Here is a 20183-nt window from a genome sequence, read left to right on the forward strand (position 1 = left end):
TTTCATACCTGATTAACGTCATTGTAGAGGTTTGGTAAAACTGATGGCATGCTAGGCCACTTCAGAGGACATATAAGAAATGAAATGAAATGAGAATGAAAATCGCTTATTGTCACAAGTAGGCTTCAAATGAAGTTCCTGTGAAAAGCCCCTAGTCGCCACATTCCGGCGTCTGTTCGGGGAGGCTGGTACAGGAATTGAATCGTGCTGCTGGCCTGCCTTGGTCTGATTTAAAAGGCAGCTATTTAGCCCAGGGTGCTAAACCAGCTCCAGCCCGAACTCAAGAGTCATCCGAACATACAAAATAGTAGCCGAAGTAGGCCATTCAGCCCCTCGAGCCTGCTCCGCCATTCGATAAGATCATGGTTTGTAGGGTAGCACGGTGGCGCAGTGGGTTAGCACTTCGGCCTCACGGCGCCGAGGTCCCAGGTTCGATCCTGGCTCTGGGTCACTGTCTGTGTGGAGTTCACATTCTCCCCGTGTTTGCGTGGGTTTCGCCCAAACAACCCAGAAATGTGCAGAGTAGGTGGATTGGCCATGCTAAATTGCCCCTTAATTGGCAAAAATGAATTGGGTACTCTAAATTTATACAAAAACAAAATCATGGTTTGTCCTTCGAATTCCACATTCCCATCTTCTCCCGATAACCTTTCATTCTTGCCGAACAAGAATCTATCTAGCTCCATCTTAAAAATATTCAATGACCCCAGCCCCAACACCTTCTGAGACAGAGAGTTCCAAAGTCACACAACCCACCGAGAGAAAACGATTCCCCTCATCGCTGTCCTAAAAACATTTGTAAATTTTAAAATGGTGCCCCCTAGTTCTGGACTCACCCACAAGAGGAAACATCCTTTCCACATCACCCACAATGCTGTGGGCCTGGAGCCACATGTGGGCCAGAATCAAATACAGGTAAATGGGACAGAACGCCAAAGATAGGGTTATCCTGGGGTTTGTGACTTAGACAGTGGGCACAATTCTCCCATCGGGAGACTAAGTCCCGACGCCTGAGTGAAAACCGGAGTGGTTCACTCCGGCGTCGGAGGCCGCTCCCAGCCCCCTATTCTCCCGCCCCCGGGGGGCTAGGAGCGGCACGGCGACATTTACGCGCGCCGGGCCTTGGCGCCGCGTAAATGATGCGGCTGGTGCCGCGTAAATGACGTCATGCGCGGTTGCCGTCCTCCCCGCGGCGGCCCCGCAAGAAGATGTCGGATGGATCTTGCGGGGCAGCAGAGGAAAGTAGGTCCTCCTTCAGAGAGGCCAGCCCGCCGATCAGTGGGCACTGATCGCGGGCCAGACCCCTTTAGAGGCCCCCCCCCCCCCCCCCCCCCCGTTGCAGGAACCCCCCCCCCCCCTCACAAGCCACCCCCCCCCCCCCAGCGTTCCCGCGCTGGTCCCGCCGGCAGCGACCAGGTGTGGACGGCGCCGGCGGGAACCTGTCTTGTTGGGCAGGCCGCTCGGCCCATCGGGGCCTGAGAATCGTCGCTCGTTACAAACGGCAAAACGGCGATTCTCCCAGCGGCCAGCCGTGATTCTCACCGCGCCGGTTTTGGGGGGGGTGGGGGGGAGAGGATCGGGTGCCGGGGCGGCATGGCAGGACTCGCGCGGCGCCCAGGCGATTCTCCCACCCGGCGTGGGGGTGGGGGGGAGAATTCCCCCCAGTGTACTGCTGCTGTTGCAGTTTTGTCGTTCAGGTGACAACAGCTCGGATAGAGTATGGCTGCCAGTGAATGTGACTTAAGAGGTCAACCAATTGATGGAAAGTGCGACACCCTATGAGACCCTATGATCCAAAGGCTGAGTTAGAAATGCTGAAGGTACACATAGTACATAGTGATGTGGGTGCTCGTGGCTTTGTAAGACTTGTCTTTGTTACATTGACTATTTAAAGTGAAATTTACCTTTTTCATCTGAAATATCATTTGGCCATTGATTCAGATTTACTTTACATTGGTTCTGATTCATGTATGGGCGGGCACGGTAGCACAATGGTTAGCACTGTTGCTTCACAGCAACAGAGTCCCGAGTTCGATACCTGCTTGGGTCACTGTCTGTGCGGAGTCTGCACGTTCTCGCCGTGTCTGCGGGGTTTCCTCTGGGAGCTCCGGTTTCCTCCTACAAGTCCCGAAAGACGTGCTTGTTCGGTGAATTGGACGTTCTGAATTCTCCCTCCGTGTACCCGAACAGGCGCCGGAATGTGTTAATGTAAGCCTGCTTGTGACAATAATAAAGATTATTATTAAAATAAAAGTTGCAAAAGCTCAATTATTGATGGGAATTTCTTCATTTGAGCTTCATTCTGTAAATTTGCTTATTTTGGTTTCTGGTTCCCCCACGGGAATCGTATCGACATACAGTATATTGGCATTTACAATTTGCTGCTCATTGTAATGTAATAAACTGAACAGAGTCAGCCACTTTCAACAAAGAAACATGAGCTCAAAAATCAGAAAACACAGCTGACCAAGAATATCATTGTGGAAGGACTACTTATGTAAGGTCTTCAACCTGTTGGTGATTAGCTCCATTCAGTCAAAAAGGGAGCTGACCTATTTTTTCTTGCAGAAGGATGTAGTAATCTCAAGTATGGGATTTAATGGTGATAAATTACACGGACTGCTGGGGATTTGGACAAGTGCTCAGAGGGAATTGCCTGCAACACCGGCTCATTAGAAAGGTATTGATGTGCTGGAGAAATTGAGAAAGACTGCAGAAAGCTGCAGCACACAGGGATCTGGGGGACCTTGAGCACAAATCACAAAAAGTTAGCGCAAAAGTTCAGCAAAGTAATTTGGGAGGGCAAATAGAATGTTGGCCTTTATTTTAAAGGGAATGGAGTATAAAAACAGGGAAGTCCTACTAAAAGTATACAAGGCACAAATTAGACCTGGAAAACATAGAACATAGAACATTACAGCGCAGTACAGGCCCTTCGGCCCTCGATGTTGCACCGACCTGTGAAACCACTCTAAAGCCCATCTACACTATTCCCTTATCGTCCATATGTCTATCCAATGACCATTTGAATGCCCTTAGTGTTGGCGAGTCCACTACTGTTGCAGGCAGGCCATTCCACACCCTTACTACTCTCTGAGTAAAGAACCTACCTCTGACATCTGTCTCATACCTTTAAATTGAGGGGAGATAGATATGTTCCCTCGTGCTAGACATCACCATCCGAGGAAAAAGGCTCTCACTGTCCACCCTATCGAATCCAATCCAAACTGTGAACAGTTTTGGTCCCCTTATCTAAGGAAATATATACTGTCAATGGAGGCATTCCAGAGAAGGTTCACTGGGTTGATCCCAGGTATGGAGCTATTTTCTTATGAAGAGAGGTTGAGTAGATTGGGTCTGTACTAATTGGAGTTTACAAGAAATAGTGGTGACCTTATTGAGACATGGGTATCTCAGGGGTTTCACTTTGTAGATGCAAAAGGATGTTTCCTCTCCTGGGAGAGTCTTGGACCAGAGGACATAATCTCAGAGTTGGGGGTCGCCCATTCAAGACAGCGATGAGGAGGATTTTCTTCTTGGAGTGTAGTCCATCTGTGGAATTCTTTACCGCAGAGAGGTGTGGAAGCTGGGTGGGCGATTATGCTGAAGGTTGCGATAGACACATTTTTAATCAGTAATGGAATTAAGGGTTGTGGGGATAAGGCATCAAAGTGTTGAGGATTATATCAGATCAGCCATGATCTTGCTGCATGGAGGAGCAGGCTCCTCAATAGGCCGAGGGCTCTACTTCCGCTCCTATGCCTAATGGTCTTATGGAAAGCCTTTTCTTATCCTACAGATACTTTCATGTGAGGTTGTCCATATTCTTTGCAGCCTAATAACATGAAACTTTTGGGGACTTCCGGGTGCGGCGATGACCAGCTGAGTCGCACGTTTCGGCAGCTCCCGGTGAAACGGACTTTTGGGCTCTTGATAGGAGCCCCAACGGCAATTTTGACGGCTAAAAACACTGTGCGGTAAACCAGAAGGGAATCCCCCCTGGATACGGATGAAAAAAGGAGGAGAAAGTGGCCGGATTGCAGTGGATCCTTTAGAACAGCGGCAAGGAAGGCAAGCAAAAACCAAGATGGCGTCGGAAGGTGGCAGTTTAACATGGGGCCCTGAATAACAAGAGTTCTTGAAATGCTGTGTGGAAGAGCTCAAAAAGGAAATGAAGAAAGAGCTGTTGGCCCCGATACTACGGCGATCGAAGGGCTAAAGGATGAGCAAAAGACCCAGGAGCGGGAGCTTCGGGTCGTGAAGGCAAAGGCAGCCGAGAATGAGGACGACATACAGGGCCTGGTGGTGAAGACGGAGACGCATGAGGCACATTAGAAACGATGTGTGGAAAGGTTGGAGGCACTGGAGAACAACGCAAGGAGGAACAACCTGAGGATTCTTGGTCTTCCTGAAGGTGCGGAGGGAGCGGACGTCGGGGCATATGTGAGCACGATGCTGCACTCGTTAATGGGAGCGGAGGCCCCGGCAGGTCCGTTGGAGGTGGAGGGAGCATACCGAGTGATGGCGCGAGGACCGAGAGCAGGAGAAATTCCCAGAGCCATAGTGGTGAGATTCCTCCGTTTTAAGGATAGAGAAATGGTCCTTAGATGGGCAAAGAAAACTCTGAGCAGTAAATGGGAGAACGCGGTGATCCGCGTTTATCAAGACTGGAGTGCGGAGGTGGCGAGAAGGAGGGCGAGCTTTAATCGGGCCAAGGCGGTGCTTCATAAAAAGAAGATAAAATTTGGAATGCTGCAACCGGCAAGACTGTGGGTCACATATCGAGGGAGGCACCACTACTTTGAGACGGCGGATGAAGCGTGGACTTTTATTGTGGAAGAAAAACTGGAATGAGCGGGTTATAAAAAAGAACGTTTGAACAAAGTGGTGGGGCGAATGTGGGGGGCGAAGAGGGGGGTTAAAAAGAGGGGAAAGAGGAGTTTTATGTACTAATCCTGCGATGTGGTAACTTTTCTCTCTTCCACAGGTGGTGATGGGGGGAGGAGGGGAGGTGGAGGAGATGGGGCGTTGGCCATTGGGGGCGGGGCCAAGGGAGAAGCGTGGGCTTGATTCCCGCGCTATGATAATCATGGCGGGAATAGAGAAGCAGGAAGGAGGGGGCGTCGCACGGTGCGAGCCGAGGTCACGGGGGGAAGCCGAGGTCGGCCAGAGCTTGCTGACTTCTGGGAGCAACATGGGGGGAGTAATTACCCTAGCGGGGGGGGGTGGGAGGGGGGAATTACTGGGTTGCTGCTGCTGGGGAGAGGGGGGAGCTGGTATGGGAGGGGATGGGCGGGCGGGCACCGCCTGGGGGAGATACAGCTGCGTGGGAACCGGGTGAGGAGCTGGAAAAAGGGGATGGCTAATCGACAAGGGGGGGGGGGGGTAGGAAGCCCCCCAACCCGGCTGATCACGTGGAACGTGAGAGGGCTGAACGGGCCGATAAAGAGGGCATGGGTACTCGCACACCTTAAGAAACTTAAGGCAGATGTGGTTATGTTACAGGAAACGCACCTGAAACTGATAGACCAGGTTAGGCTACGCAAAGGATGGGTGGGGCAGGTGTTCCATTCGGGGCTAGATGCGAAAAACGGGGGTGGCTATATTAGTGGGGAAGCGGGTAATGTTCGAGGCAAAGGCTATAGTGGCGGATAACGGGGGCAGATACGTGATGGTGAGTGGCAAACTACAGGGGGAGACGGTGGTTTTGGTAAACGTATATGCCCCGAACTGGGATGATGCCAATTTTATGAGGCGGATGCTAGGACCTAGAGATGGGAAAGCTGATAATGGGGGGAGATTTTAATACGGTGTTGGAACCAGGGCTGGATAGGTCGAAGTCCAGGACTGGAAGGAGGCCGGCAGCAGCCAAGGTACTTAAAGATTTTATGGAGCAGATGGGAGGTGTAGACCCGTGGAGATTTAGCAGACCTAGGCGTAAGGAGTTCTCGTTTTTCTCCTATGTCCATAAAGTCTACTCGCGAATAGACTTTTTTGTGCTGGGAAGGGCGTTGATCCCGAAGGTGAGGGGAACGGAGTATACGGCTATAGCCATTTCGGATCACGCTCCACACTGGGTAGACTTGGAGATAGGGGAGGAAACAGGAGGGCGCCCACCCTGGAGAATGGACATGGGACTAATGGCAGATGAGGGGGTGTGTCTAAGGGTGAGGGTGTGCATTGAAAAGTACTTGGAACTCAATGATAATGGGGCGGTCCAGGTGGGAGTGGTCTGGGAGGCGCTGAAGGCGGTGGTTAGAGGGGAGCTGATATCAATAAGGACACATAAAGGGAAGCAGGAGAGTAAGGAACGGGAGCGGTTGCTGCAAGAACTTTTGAGGGTGGACAGACAATATGCGGAAGCACCGGAGGAGGGACTGTACAGGGAAAGGCAAAGGCTACATGTAGAATTTGACTTGCTGACTACGGGCACTGCAGAGGCACAATGGAGGAAGGGACAGGGTGTACAGTACGAATATGGGGAGAAGGCGAGCAGGTTGCTTGCACACCAATTGAGGAAAAGGGGAGCAGCGAGGGAAATAGGGGGAGTGAGGGATGAGGAAGGAGAGATGGAGGGGGGAGCGGAGAGAGTGAATGGAGTGTTCAAGACATTTTATAAAAAATTATATGAAGCTCAACCCCCGGATGGGAGGGAGAGAATGATGGGCTTCTTGGATCGGCTGGAATTTCCCAAGGTGGAAGAGCAGGAAAGGGTGGGACTGGGAGCACAGATCGAGGTAGAAGAAGTGGTGAAAGGAATTAGGAGCATGCAGGCGGGAAAGGCCCCGGGACCGGATGGATTCCCAGTCGAATTCTATAGAAAATATGTGGACTTGCTCGCCCCGGTACTGACGAGGACCTTTAACGAGGCAAAGGAAAGGGGACAACTGCCCCCGACTATGTCTGAAGCAACGATATCGCTTCTCTTAAAGAAGGAAAAGGACCCGCTACAATGCGGGTCCTATAGACCTATTTCCCTCCTAAATGTAGATGCCAAGATCCTGGCCAAGGTAATGGCAATGAGAATAGAGGAATGTGTCCCGGGGGTGGTCCACGAGGACCAAACTGGGTTTGTGAAGGGGAGACAGCTGAACATGAATATACGGAGGCTGTTAGGGGTAATGATGATGGCCCCACCAGAGGGGGAAACGGAGATAGTAGTGGCGATGGATGCCGAGAAAGCATTTGATAGAGTGGAGTGGGATTATTTGTGGGAGGTGTTGAGGAGATTTGGTTTTGGAGAGGGGTATGTTAGATGGGTGCAGCTGTTGTATAGGGCCCCGATGGCGAGCGTGGTCACGAATGGACGGGGATCTGCATATTTTCGGCTCCATAGAGGGACAAGGCAGGGATGCCCTCTGTCCCCATTATTGTTTGCACTGGCGATTGAGCCCCTGGCGATAGCGTTGAGGGGTTCCAAGAAGTGGAGGGGAGTACTTAGAGGAGGAGAAGAACACCGGGTATCTTTGTATGCGGACGATTTGCTACTATACGTGGCAGACCCGGCGGAGGGGATGCCAGAAATAATGCGGATACTTGGGGAGTTTGGGGATTTTTCAGGGTATAAATTGAACATGGGGAAAAGTGAGTTGTTTGTGGTGCATCCAGGGGAGCAGAGTAGAGAAATAGAGGACCTACCGTTGAGGAAGGTAACAAGGGACTTTCGTTACCTGGGGATCCAGATAGCAAAGAATTGGGGCACATTGCATAGGTTAAATTTAACGCGGTTGGTGGAACAAATGGAGGAGGATTTCAAGAGATGGGATATGGCACCCCTGTCACTGGCAGGGAGGGTGCAGGCGGTTAAGATGGTGGTCCTCCCGAGATTCCTCTTTGTGTTTCAGTGCCTCCCGGTGGTGATCACGAAGGCTTTTTTAAAAAGGATTGAAAAGAGCATCATGGGTTTTGTGTGGGCCGGGAAGACCCCGAGAGTGAGGAAGGGATTCTTACAGCGTAGCAGGGATAGGGGGGGCTGGCACTACCGAGCCTAAGTGAGTATTATTGGGCCGCTAATATTTCAATGGTGAGTAAGTGGATGGGAGAGGAGGAGGGAGCGACGTGGAAGAGATTAGAGTTGGCGTCCTGTAGGGGGACTAGCCTCCAGGCTATGGTGACAGCCCCATTGCCGTTCTCACCGAGGAACTACACCACTAGCCCGGTGGTGGTGGCTACACTGAAGATTTGGGAACAGTGGAGACGGCATAGGGGAAAGACTGGAGCCTTGGGGGGGGTCCCCGATAAGAAACAACCATAGGTTTGCCCCAGGGGGAATGGATGGGGGATATGGAATGTGGCAAAGAGCAGGAATAACGCAACTGAAAGATCTGTTTGTGGATGGGAAGTTCGCGAGTCTGGGAGCGCTGACCGAGAAATATGGGTTGCCCCAAGGGAATGCATTCAGGTATATGCAACTGAGGGCTTTTGCGAGGCAACAGGTGAGGGAATTCCCGCAGCTCCCGACACAAGAGGTGCAGGACAGAGTGATCTCAAAGACATGGGTGGGGGATGGTAAGGTGTCAGATATATATAGGGAAATGAGGGACGAAGGGGAGACTATGGTAGATAAACTAAAAGGGAAATGGGAAGAAGAGCTGGGGGAGGAGATCGAGGAGGGGCTGTGGGCAGATGCCCTAAGCAGGGTAAACCCGTCGTCCTCATGTGCCAGGCTAAGCCTGATTCAGTTTAAGGTATTACATAGGGCGCATATGACTGGAGCACGGCTCAGTAAATTTTTTGGGGTGGAGGATAGGTGTGCGAGGTGCTCGAGAAGCCCAGCGAATCATACCCATATGTTTTGGTCATGCCCGGCACTACAGGGGTTTTGGATGGGGGTGACAAAGGTGCTTTCAAAAGTAGTGGGGGTCCGGGTCGAACCAAGCTGGGGGTTGGCTATATTTGGGGTTGCACAAGAGCCGGGAGTGCAGGAGGCGAGAGAGGCCGATGTTTTGGCCTTTGCGTCCCTAGTAGCCCGGCGCAGGATATTGTTAATGTGGAAAGAAGCCAAGCCCCCGGGGGTGGAGACCTGGATAAATGACATGGCAGGGTTTATAAAGCTAGAGCGGATTAAGTTCGTTCTCAGGGGGTCGGCTCAAGGGTTCACCAGGCGGTGGCAACCGTTCGTCGAATACCTCGCAGAAAGATAGATGGAATGGAAAAAAGAAGGCAGCAGCAGCAGCCCAGGATCGGGTGGGGGGGGGGGGGGGGGGAAGGCAGCAGCAGCAGCCCAGGATCGGGGAGGGGGGGGGGGGGGGGGGGAGGGGGGGGGGGGAGGGGGGGAGGGGGGAACCAGAAGGACTCTCAGGGTTGTTAATATATACTGTATAATATGTATAGGTCGTTGCGACAGATAATTATATATTGGACTGTTAAATTATATTTTTGGAGAGTGTTACTTGTGATAAGGCAGTTGCCAATTCGGGTTAGTTTTCATTTTTGTTATTTATTATTTATTCATTTTTTGTTTATAAAATAGGTCATTGTTATTTGTGTTGTTATAATATTGTGTAAAGGATGCACAATGTACTGTGTTGGTTGACCAAAAATTTTCAATAAAATATTTATTTAAAAAAACATGAAACTTTTGTTAAAATTATAGGTAACGCAAGCTTTTAGAGAAGGTCGAATCAGTCCAACCGAGCTGTGCCAAAGCTGTCTCTCTCTAATCAGGAACACATCATTCTTGAATGCCTATATCACTGTCCCCGAGGAGCTTGCCATGAAACAGGCTAGAGCAGCAGAGAAAAGGTTGCAAACAGGTGACGTTGAACTTTATCATGGTCTATTTCTAAAATTTCTGAGTAACCTGATTACATGATTTTTTTCTCTAATTGGGCTACACAGCATTTTAACCTTTCTAAATGTACTTATTTATTCTATGAAATTATTTGTTCATTTTTGGATTGATGTAATCTTACTTTTCTATTTGTCTTCCATAAATAATGGCAGATGACAGGATGAAAAGTTTGTGTTTGTTTTGCTGAAAATAGCAACTCGCTGTCCTTTTTTCCTCTCAAATTACTAGATAACAACCATTGAGGTAACGCTCAGTCACCTCCAAGGCCTAAGGTAAACACAAATGAAGTGCAGAAAGATTAGACATAGATTTGATTATAAACAACTAGCTTTCATTTATTCTACGTCTTTTATGGTCACCCCAATAAATTATTTTTGAAATGTAGTCATTGTTTTGGAGGAAAGTCCCTGGAACAACAATGGGATAAATGATCAGACAGTCTAATTTTGGTGATGTTGGGTGAGAGAGAAATGTTGGCCAGGATAGCCAGAAGCATTCCCAACCCCTCTTCAACTGAAACCATTAATCTGTTATGTCCTTTGGAAGGAGGGGACAGAAGGGGCCTTAGTTTAATGCCTCATCAGAAACATCGGACCTTTAAAGATGTTGCAGGTTACACTACCGCACTTGAAGTTAAAGGCAAATTCAAATTACTGCATTCTAATCTCTTTATGTGCCACTGTCAGCGCCCTTCTTAACCTTAATCACCCCCGTAAGTAGTCTTTCAACACCAGGTTAAAGTCCAACAGGTTTGTTTCGAATAACTAGCTTTCAGAGCGCAGCTCCTTCCTCAGGTGAGCTGTGCTCCGAAAGCTAGTAATTCGAAACAAACCGGTTGGACTTTAACCTGGTGTTGTAAGACTTCTTACTCCAGTGCTCACCCCAGTCCAACGCCATAACTCCACATCTTAATCACCCCTATTTAAATCCCTATTGTCTTTCTGTCCACTCCATCTTTGTCAATCTCCACCTATCGCTGTCCCCCGATCCAGTCCACTGCTCCACAGCCCCCACAACAGTATAAATCTGACCGTATTTCCAGTTTTGACAAAGAGTCATCCAGACTTGAAACATTAGATCATTTGGGCAGCACGGTAGCACAAGTGGATAGCACTGTGGCTTCACAGCGCCAGGGTCCCAGGTTCGATTCCCCGCTGGGTCACTGTCTGTGCGGAGTCTGCACGTTCTCCCCGTGTCTGCGTGGGTTTCATCTGGGTGCTCCGGTTTCCTCCCACAGTCCAAAGACGTGCAGGTTAGGTGGATTGGCCATGATAAATTGCCCTTAGTGACCAAAAAGGTTAGGAGGGGTTATTGGGTTACGGGATAGGGTGGAAATGAGGGCTTAGGTGGGTCGGTGCAGATTCGATGGCCCGAATGGCCTCCTTCTGTACTGTATGTTCTATGTAATTAGATCCCGTCTCTCTCCACAGATGCTGTCAGATCTGCTGCGATTGTCCAGTATTTTCTGTTTTTGTTGTCAACCCCTGGAATTGAGGCCATAATCCTCCATCATTCTGGGTGGAGAGCAAGGAGAACTATCAATTGAACTAGCATTTCATTTATTAAATCTGCATTTTTGTGTTTGATTCAAATTGTTTGAGACAAATTGAGATAATCAGATTTGGGAATGTTAATAGGATTAAACTGGCATGTACTTTAGACTATCCTCCTTTCCATCCTGGAAAAAAAATAGCATTTAAAATTAATTAATTCAAATAGATTTGTTTTAATGCCTACATATGATTCTGCAGCCAATCACAAAGACAGTAATGTGCTTCCAGCCTCTGGTGTTCTGTATAGAACCACAAGGACGTACATGGCAGCTACCCAGCTATCTTGAATTATTATGACAAATGCAAATTTCTTTGTTAAAATTCAAGTTATGACATGAAGGTGTTTCACTGTATTAAAATTTTTCCTTTGTATTCATCCAGGAAAATCTCTAGGTCCCTTAGATGGGGTTCCAGTTGCTGTTAAGGATAACTTCAGTACAGCTGGTATTGAGACCACATGTGCATCACATATGTTAAAAGGTAAAGGTTTTTCTTTGAAACAAGTTAGCTTAAATTTGAAGCAAATAAATGAATTTTGGAAATGATAACATCAGTCCACCTATTTTAATATTCCTGCGCTGTACTCTCTCTGCTAAACATTCTGTGTAAGTGAATATGTTCTATTCGAGACTCGTGTCTTGAGAGTTACTGAATGCCTTATCACATCGTGGTTTCATTTGTCAAATGTTCCTCTGACAACCGCCTGGTCTCCATAAATTGCATTTCATTCAGAATGCACTAGCCTAACATTTCCACCCACGCAAAGTCCCTCAGCTCTTCCTGCAAGGTTTCAGGATTTTTTTCAATCCATGAATTTGGGAATGAGGTATGTTTCGGTGTTGTGCTTTATGAGCCAGATTTTAACCCATACCAAACCTACCAATGGCTTTCCCCCTCTCTAACAATATACCGTTTTGGATACTGTTGGGGGGGGATAGCCTATCAGGGAAAAACAACAGCAGCCAGAACAGTGGCACCACAACTGGCTCTGTTGCTCAGCAGAGGAGGGCAAAGTGCAGGAGAGCGATAGTTATAGGGGACTCTATAGTATGGGGCACAGATTGGCGCTTCTGTGGAAATGAAAGACACTCCAGGATGGTATTTTGCCTCCCTGGTACCAGGGTCCAGGATGTCTCTGAACGAACACAGGAAATCCTGAAAAGGGGGGGGGGGGTGAACAGCCAGAGGTCGTAGTACACATGGGTACGAATGACATAAGCAGGAAGAGCGACAAAGTCCTGCAGAAGGAGTTCAGGGAGTTAGGCAGTAAGCTAAAAAGTAGGACCTCGAGGGTTATAATCTCAGGATTACTCCCTGTGCCATGTGCCGGTGAGGCTAGAAATAGGAGGATAGTGCAGCTAAACACGTGGCTAAACCAGTGGTGTAGGAGGGGAAGGGTTTCAGATTTCTGGACCATTGGGATCTCTTCTGGGGCAGGTGGGACCTGTACAAGAAGGAGGGGTTGCATCTAAACTCGAGGGGCACCAATATCTTTGCTGTGTGGTTTGGCAGTGCCACTCGGGAGGATTTAAACAAGTGTGGTGGAGGTGGGAACGAGAGCGACAAAGAGCAAAAATGTTAGCTCAGAAAAGGAATATATTATTATTTTTCCCTGATTTTGTTGTGAGGAGGGAAATGAGACTGAGAGAAGCGACTGTTATTTGCTTGTTTGTTTCTTAAATTAAAGAACATAACAATTTGAACTTGTTACCAAGAGTTTCTGAACCTGCTTTTGGAAAGATTGGAAAAGGACATGTTTTTGCGTGTGAAAAAGATATAATAGCCAGCTCAGAACACAAGGTGTGCTATTGTCAATACCCCAGAGTTAAGCTCCCATAAATTTAGATATTGAGCAGTATGGGCTGTTGCTAACTTTTGGTTGGCTCTTAAATCGTAATTTGCTCTGTTTGTTTAACCTTTGCTCTAGAGTCGCCAGGTATCTTTATGATACCGCCACGAGGTTCAAGTTCAAGTAATGATCAATAACTCAACACACCAATTAGTAAGATTCAAATCAAAGTACATTTATTATACACAGTAAATCACTACTCATGCATAAACTCTACTTTCTAAGCTATTCCTATCACTAACAGGCCTATACTTAGCTTTGGACTGGCCCAGCAGGTCAGGGGAACAAATGGCCTTTCGTTCAGGCCCTGAGTCTGCAGGATTCAAAAGCTGGTATGGACTGGTAGCTAGGAGCGCCTATCTCGTAGCGAGGGTTGACTTGAGACTTGCTTGCTTGGCAGCAACAAGACAGGTCACTGTCAAGGGTTGGTTCAAGTTGCTGAGTGACCCTGCCAAAGAAGGACGATTTGAACTTGGGGACTCTACTTTATAGTCCCCAGGGGCTTCCCGCCCTTCGGGGCGGACCCCGTACCTGGTTCCAAGTGATTGGACTACTTTCCGATCACTTGGATCGATTTCTCCAATGCTGGAGCGGTTCCCTGATCGCTGGGCGGTCCCTAAGTGTCCGTTGGCCTTTCTTTGTCTTGGCTCCTGCTGGCGCCGAGGGGTCTGGCTTGGCTTTGTTTACCTTAACTGTTGCCATTGTGCCTGGGAATCGCACACTACTATGTAGATGGCTGCTACATTACTATGCAGATGGCTGCTGGTTTCGGTGCTGTCTGGTTGTTTTGCAGGTTCCAATATACATGATTTCTGTATTTGCTAGTCTTTGCCTGTGTTGGCTGAATTTCCCTTCAGCCTTTGCGGTTCTCCATTTTAAGTCGCGAAGTGGCCACTCAGGTGGCTACAGGGCATACTCCTGAACAGAAGACACTCGGACCACTATTCCCAAGAGAAGATCTGGCATATGGTTCACACCCTTGACAAGCCCCCTGTGACCCCACAAATTAACTTCATGATCATTGTCCTGACCTACAGATTGCTGTGTGATTTGCCTGACTCTCGGCAATTTCTATTTGTACATCCCTGTATATGCTCTCGGCTCCTGCAACCAGCTTACTGCTTGCTCTAGCTGTTCATCACTCTCACACTCCTTGATTCTCTTTTAACTGCAATGCCCGTGCTCTGTGGAACTCCCACTACTGCCTCGACTGCTATCTTTCTCCTTGTTTAAGTAACCTCCTAAAATCCTTCTTTTCTGCCATGTCCTCCTAACTTGCTTCTCCTTTGCATTTTTCTACTGTTTCCCACCATCCTTTTAAACGGTTTGAGACTTATTTCCATTCAGACATCTCACAAATAGAAATTACATTTTTGTTGCTGAGGGCAAGTAGAAACCATGCGGCCTATTCCTTTTGTTTTGTGAGATTGCGAGGTCGTAGCTGATTTTAAATTTCCAGCTGTTGGCATTTACCTCTTAACGGCATTGTTCACAAGTGTAATTTTTAATTTAGTCCATTTCTTTTCAGTGCTACAACGTCTAGGAGCTGCACTAAATGAGACTCAAGTACAGGAGTCTGTCCCTGTGGTCTGTCAATGGGTGGTACTGAGCAAAGGCTGGATTCCTCTCTTGTGCAGAAGAGTTATTAGCAGTGTTGCTTCTGAACATGCCCCAATGGAATGACATCAACAGAAGCACTGGATTATCAGTGGCAATTATGTGCAATCAACGCAGGCCTGAGAAGGAGAGTTGAAAATATGCTGAAAAATAGAGGGCGCCAGCGACCTGCCCAAAAAGAAAAATCTCTGCCCAACCACCCCCACATGCCAAGGTGCAGTTATACAGCTGCAGACAGCCTTTCGATATGTCCAAAAAGCTAACATTGCTCCACTATGAGCTAAAAATTGGCAGAGGGAAGCACTGCAGCTGAACTTGGTCTTGACCATGTCTGCCCACACTCACCCATACAGCATGTTTAATTATGATTCCCTGTTCTAACCCTGGCTATCCCTCCCCTTCATGCACTTCCACCTGCTAAGCCTCGGATGCAAAGGTCAGTTACAATGCCTCCTCGTTACCCCGGCTGTGATCAACTAACTCAGTGCGGATCTAACAATCAAACCTGAACGCTCTTCATGGATTATGACTCACCGCACGATGCAATTATCCCCTGGGGAAAAAGCTGTGTTTTTATCCTGTTTTAACACTAGTGAAGAGTTGTTCTTTTTAAAACAGTGAATCTATTAACCTTTTCTGTAATTTGCCACTTTTATTTATCACATGCAGGTAGCTAACAATTTGGGAAAATTTCAGACGTATTAATAAATGTGTCCAGCGTACTGTAATAACTGAATGTTGGAATGATTACATCAGGCCAGTTGGCCCTTTGTGTCCCTGAAGGCCCTCTTCCCCATTGCCCAACATATGTTTGCCCTGCTGATGCTTATCTAATTTTCTTTGAAAGCCATAATTGGATCTGTCCCCATCATAAACTCAGGTACTGCATTCCAGATTCTAACCCCTCACGGTATAACAAAGTTTCCCCTTATTTTACCATTGGTTCTTTTGTCATTCACTGTCACTCTGGAGAGCCTCTTTCACTGACTTTAGCAGCATCTAATTCATTGGTAAAGACAGATGCAACGTTCTCATATAGTACCTCAGTCATGCCCCCTGGCTTCATGTGTGGATCTGTTTTTTATGCCCCATGGGCGCCACTCATCTTTCTGCCCTTTTACTAGTTTTATGCTTATGGAAGATTTTTGGATTCCCTTTTACATTAGTTCCGGTAACACACTCATTCTCTTTTATACTGTATCTCGTCGTTCATAACATACCTCAATCATTGCCATAGTCACAACATTTACGAAGCCAGAATGTAAGTCATCCTGGTGGAGCTTATGATATACTACAAAATGTAAAGTTTAAATGCATAAAATCTCATTGCTTGCAAAAGATACAAAGAAACATACATAGAAATTAGAAGCAGGAGGAGGCCATTCACCCCTTTGAGCCTGCTCCACCATTCATTGTGATCATGGCTGATCATCAAGTTCAATACCCTGATCCCGCCTTCCCCCCCCATATTCCCTGATCCCTTTAGCCCAAGAGCTATATCTAATTCCTTCTTGAAAATACACAACGTTTTGGCCTCAACTACTTTCTGTCATAGCGATTTCCACAGATTCACCACTCACTGGGTGTCTCCTCACCTTAGTCCTAAAAGGTTTACCCCTTATCCTCCAACAATGACCCCTTGTTCTGGACTCCCCCACCACAGGGAACATTTTTTCTGAATCTACCCTGTCTAATCCTGTTAGAATTTAGTAAGTTTCTATAAACTAGTACACTATCCATGGGGAGGCATTAGCGTAGTGGTATTGTCGCTGGACTAGTAATCCAGAGATCCAGAGTCATTCTCTGGGGACTCGGGTAAGAATCCCGCCATGGCAGATGGTGAAATGTGAATTCAATAAAAAAAAATCTGCAATTAGAATTAAAAGTCAAATGATGATTGTCGATTGTCATAAAAACCCATGTGGTTCACTAATGTCCTTTTAGGGAAGGAAATCTGTCGTCCTTACCTGGTCTGGCCTACATGTGACTCCACACCCACAGCAATGTATTTAACTCTTAAATGCCCTCATGGATGGGCAATAAATGCCGACCCAGCCAGCGACACCCACATCCCATAAATACATTTTTAAAATTGCAAATAATCTAATATATAATGAAAGTTCAACTTGAACACCATGCTATTTCTCAAGACAAACTATTAAAGCTTGCCTGTCAAATAGAGCTGTTTAACAGCATTGTGTTTGCCGATTTGTTTTACGTTTGTCACCGTAAGACCAGTAAACCGGACCATCCCCTGTTATAGTCGCTCCAATGAAATGATTCCATTAATTGAAGGAGCTACATTATATTTGTTTCCCACACAACTTAAAACATTGTTTTAAATTTCAATACAGTGGATGTAAATGTCAGAACGCGTCGAAGAACTGGTCAAATGCCAGATTCACACAGAACAGTGTTCACACTAGTGAATTAGTGAGAGGGAAAAGCAGCCATTCTGAAAAAGATTCTCTCGTGACAAATGATTTGACTGTCTGATTCTGGTTTCTTGCCGGGGCCCCATGATGTATCTAATGAGATTATCTTATTGGTTCCAGGTTATGTTCCTCCTTTTAATGCCACAGTAGTCCAAAGGTTCCTGGACCAAGGTGCTGTACTTATGGGAAAGACCAATCTTGATGAATTTGCAATGGGGTAAGAAATTTTCACACATCAAGTTACCTGAAGTTACTCTTTCCTTCTGGATGTGTTTACAATACAGTACAATAAATGCACAAATCACGCTATCAAAACTTTACAAGAAGAAAGCCAGCTACAGGTTAATTTTTGTGGCAGGGATGAGTTTGCACATTAACCTGCAGTTAGAAATTTGCAAGGACTTTAAAATAGGATTTACAATCGGTCTATAAACATGTCTCACGAACTGTGATTAATCAGCAGCAGTCACTTGCACTGTGGCCAAAAAATGGCAGACCTGGCTCACAGTTAAAGCCCATCACTAGGCGGAGGACTCCTAACTACCCGTGAGCAACATTACACAGGAGCAAATCTGTTCCTTATACAGACAGAATGAAAACAGAAAATGCTGGAAAACCTCAGCAGGTCTGGCAGCATCTTTGGAGAGAGAAACAGAGTTAACATTTCGAGTTCAATATAACTTCTTCAGAACTGGATTACTAGCCCAGTAACAATACCACTGCACCGCCTCCTCCCCCTGTATGAGGAATGGGGTTGAGGCAGAAGAACAGTACTGAAACATCCTTGCCTGGTCTGGCCAAATCCATAGTGTTCAATTCTGGCCGCCACACTCCCAGAAGGATGTGGAGGCTTTAGAGAGGGTGCAGAAGAGATTTACCAGGATGTTGCCTGGTATGGAAGGCATTAGCTATGAGGAGAGTTTGAATAAACTTGGCTTGTTCTCACTGGAACGACAGAGGTTGAGGGGTGACCTGATGGAGGTCTACAAAATTATGAGGGGCATAGACAGAGTGGATAGTCAGAGGCTTTTTCCCAGGGTAGAGGGGTCAATTACTAGGGAGCATAGGTTTAAGGTGCGAGGGGCAAGGTTTAGAGGCGATGTACGAGGCAAGTTTTTTTTTTATACAGAAGGTAGTGGGTGCCTGGAACTCGCTGCCGGAGGAGGTGGTGGAAGCAGGGACGATAGTGACGTTTAAGGGGAACTTGACAAGTACATGAATAGAGTGATATGGACCCCGGAAGTGTAGAAGATTTTAGTTTAGACGGGCAGCATGATCGGCACAGGTTTGGAGGGCCGTAGGGCCTGTCCCTGTGCTGGTGATGTCTAGCACGAAGGGACATAGCTTTAAATTGAGGGGAGATAGATATAAGACAGATGTCAGAGGTAGGTTCTTTACTCAGAGAGTAGTAAGGGTGTGGAATGGCCTGCCTGCAACAGTAGTGGACTCACCAACACTAAGGGCATTCAAATGGTCATTGGATAGACATATGGACGATAAGGGAATAGTGTAGATGGGCTTTAGAGTGGTTTCACAGGTCGGCGCAACATCGAGGGCCGAAGGGCCTGTACTGCGCTATTATGTTCTATGTTCTATTGTTCTTTGTTCGTTGAATGGCAAAGTAGGCTCGAGCACCCATCTACTCCTCCTTTTTCTTATGTTGTTAATATGCCTTACTGACAGACGATACGTTAATTTGAATTGACCTTTTTTTGGAATATTACCTTTTTTTCTTATTTGGAATATTAGCGCACATCATTCATTCTGGGGAGGTGGTGGTGTAGTGGTATTGCCACTGGACTAGTGAACCAGAAATCCAGGGTAATGCTCTGGGGACCCGGGTTCAAATCCCACCACTGCAGATGGTGAAATTTGAATTCAATAAAAATCTGGAATTAAAAATCTTATGATGACCATGAAACCATTGCTGATTGTCGTAAAAACCCATCTGGTTCACTAATGTCCTTTTAGAGAAGGAAATCTGCCATCCTTGCCTGGTCTGGCCAAATCCACAGCAATGTGGACTTTGACAAAGAGTCATCGGGCTCAAAACGTTAGCTCTTTTCTCTCCCTACAGATGCTGCCAGACTTGCTGAGATTTTCCAGCATTTTATCTTTCGTTTCAGATTCCAGCATCCGCAACAATTTGCTTTTTATCAACAGCAGTGTGGTTGAATCTTAACTGCTCCCTCAAGGGCAATTAGGGATGGGCAATAAATGCTGGCCAGCCAGCGACGCACACGTCCCCACACAAGAACAGCATGGACATTACCCATAAATTACCAATGGGCAATTAAAGCCACTTGTGGCTACTGGATAACTATACTTCTGACCCCTGCCACACCCCTCCATCACATTCCCTGATGATCTTAAACTGCACTGAAGGTCTCATGGAGCTGAGACACTGCACATTTCACCCCTAGTTCAGGTTTGAAGTCCAGATGATAAATGTGCAGTTTGAGACTTTGGTAAGTATAATGGGGTAGAGTGGCAATTCGATGATGAAATGAAAATCGCTTATTGTCACGAGTAGGCTTCAATGAAGTTACTGTGAAAAGCCCCTAGTCACCACATTCCGGCGCCTGCTCGGGGAGGCTGGTACGGGAATTGAACCGTGCTGCTGGCCTACCTTGGTCTGCTTTAAAAGCCAGCGATTTAGCCCAGTGAGCTAAACCAGACAGATTGCTGCTCCATGGAAGTTCTTGGCCATTATGTCTTATTCAGACTTGTTCAGTAAAGTTTAGAATCTCAGAAATGTCGACAGAAACTTTTATACTCTTTTAATTAGCGCACAGGTGCAGCAGGTAATCAGGAAGGCTAATGAAATGTTGGTCATTATTTCAAGGGGTTTGGATTATAAGAGCAGGGAAGTCTTGCTGCAACTGCACACGGTACTGGTGAGATCACATCTGGAGTACAGTGAGCAGCTTTAGACC

The 20183-nt window shown here is 47.1% G+C and overlaps 1 protein-coding gene across 3 annotated transcripts in view; it reads left to right on the forward strand.

Moving 5' to 3' along the window:
- Positions 1-20183, forward strand: part of qrsl1 (glutaminyl-tRNA amidotransferase subunit QRSL1) — an 86468-nt gene that overhangs the window by 18992 nt on the left and 47293 nt on the right. Inside the window, exons 2-5 of one of the 3 annotated variants that reach the window (XM_072499920.1) lie at positions 2569-2680; positions 9596-9755; positions 11728-11826; positions 17368-17464. In XM_072499920.1, coding sequence (XP_072356021.1) covers positions 2600-2680; positions 9596-9755; positions 11728-11826; positions 17368-17464 — 437 coding nt within the window. In that variant the 5' untranslated portion in view covers positions 2569-2599. Of the gene's footprint in view, positions 1-2568; positions 2681-9595; positions 9756-10021; positions 10066-11727; positions 11827-17367; positions 17465-20183 lie in introns of those variants that run through there. The other 2 variants (XM_072499922.1, XM_072499921.1) reach the window with 2 other exon arrangements.

This window comes from Scyliorhinus torazame, chromosome 4, assembly GCF_047496885.1.
Source record: "Scyliorhinus torazame isolate Kashiwa2021f chromosome 4, sScyTor2.1, whole genome shotgun sequence".
NCBI lineage: Eukaryota > Metazoa > Chordata > Chondrichthyes > Carcharhiniformes > Scyliorhinidae > Scyliorhinus > Scyliorhinus torazame.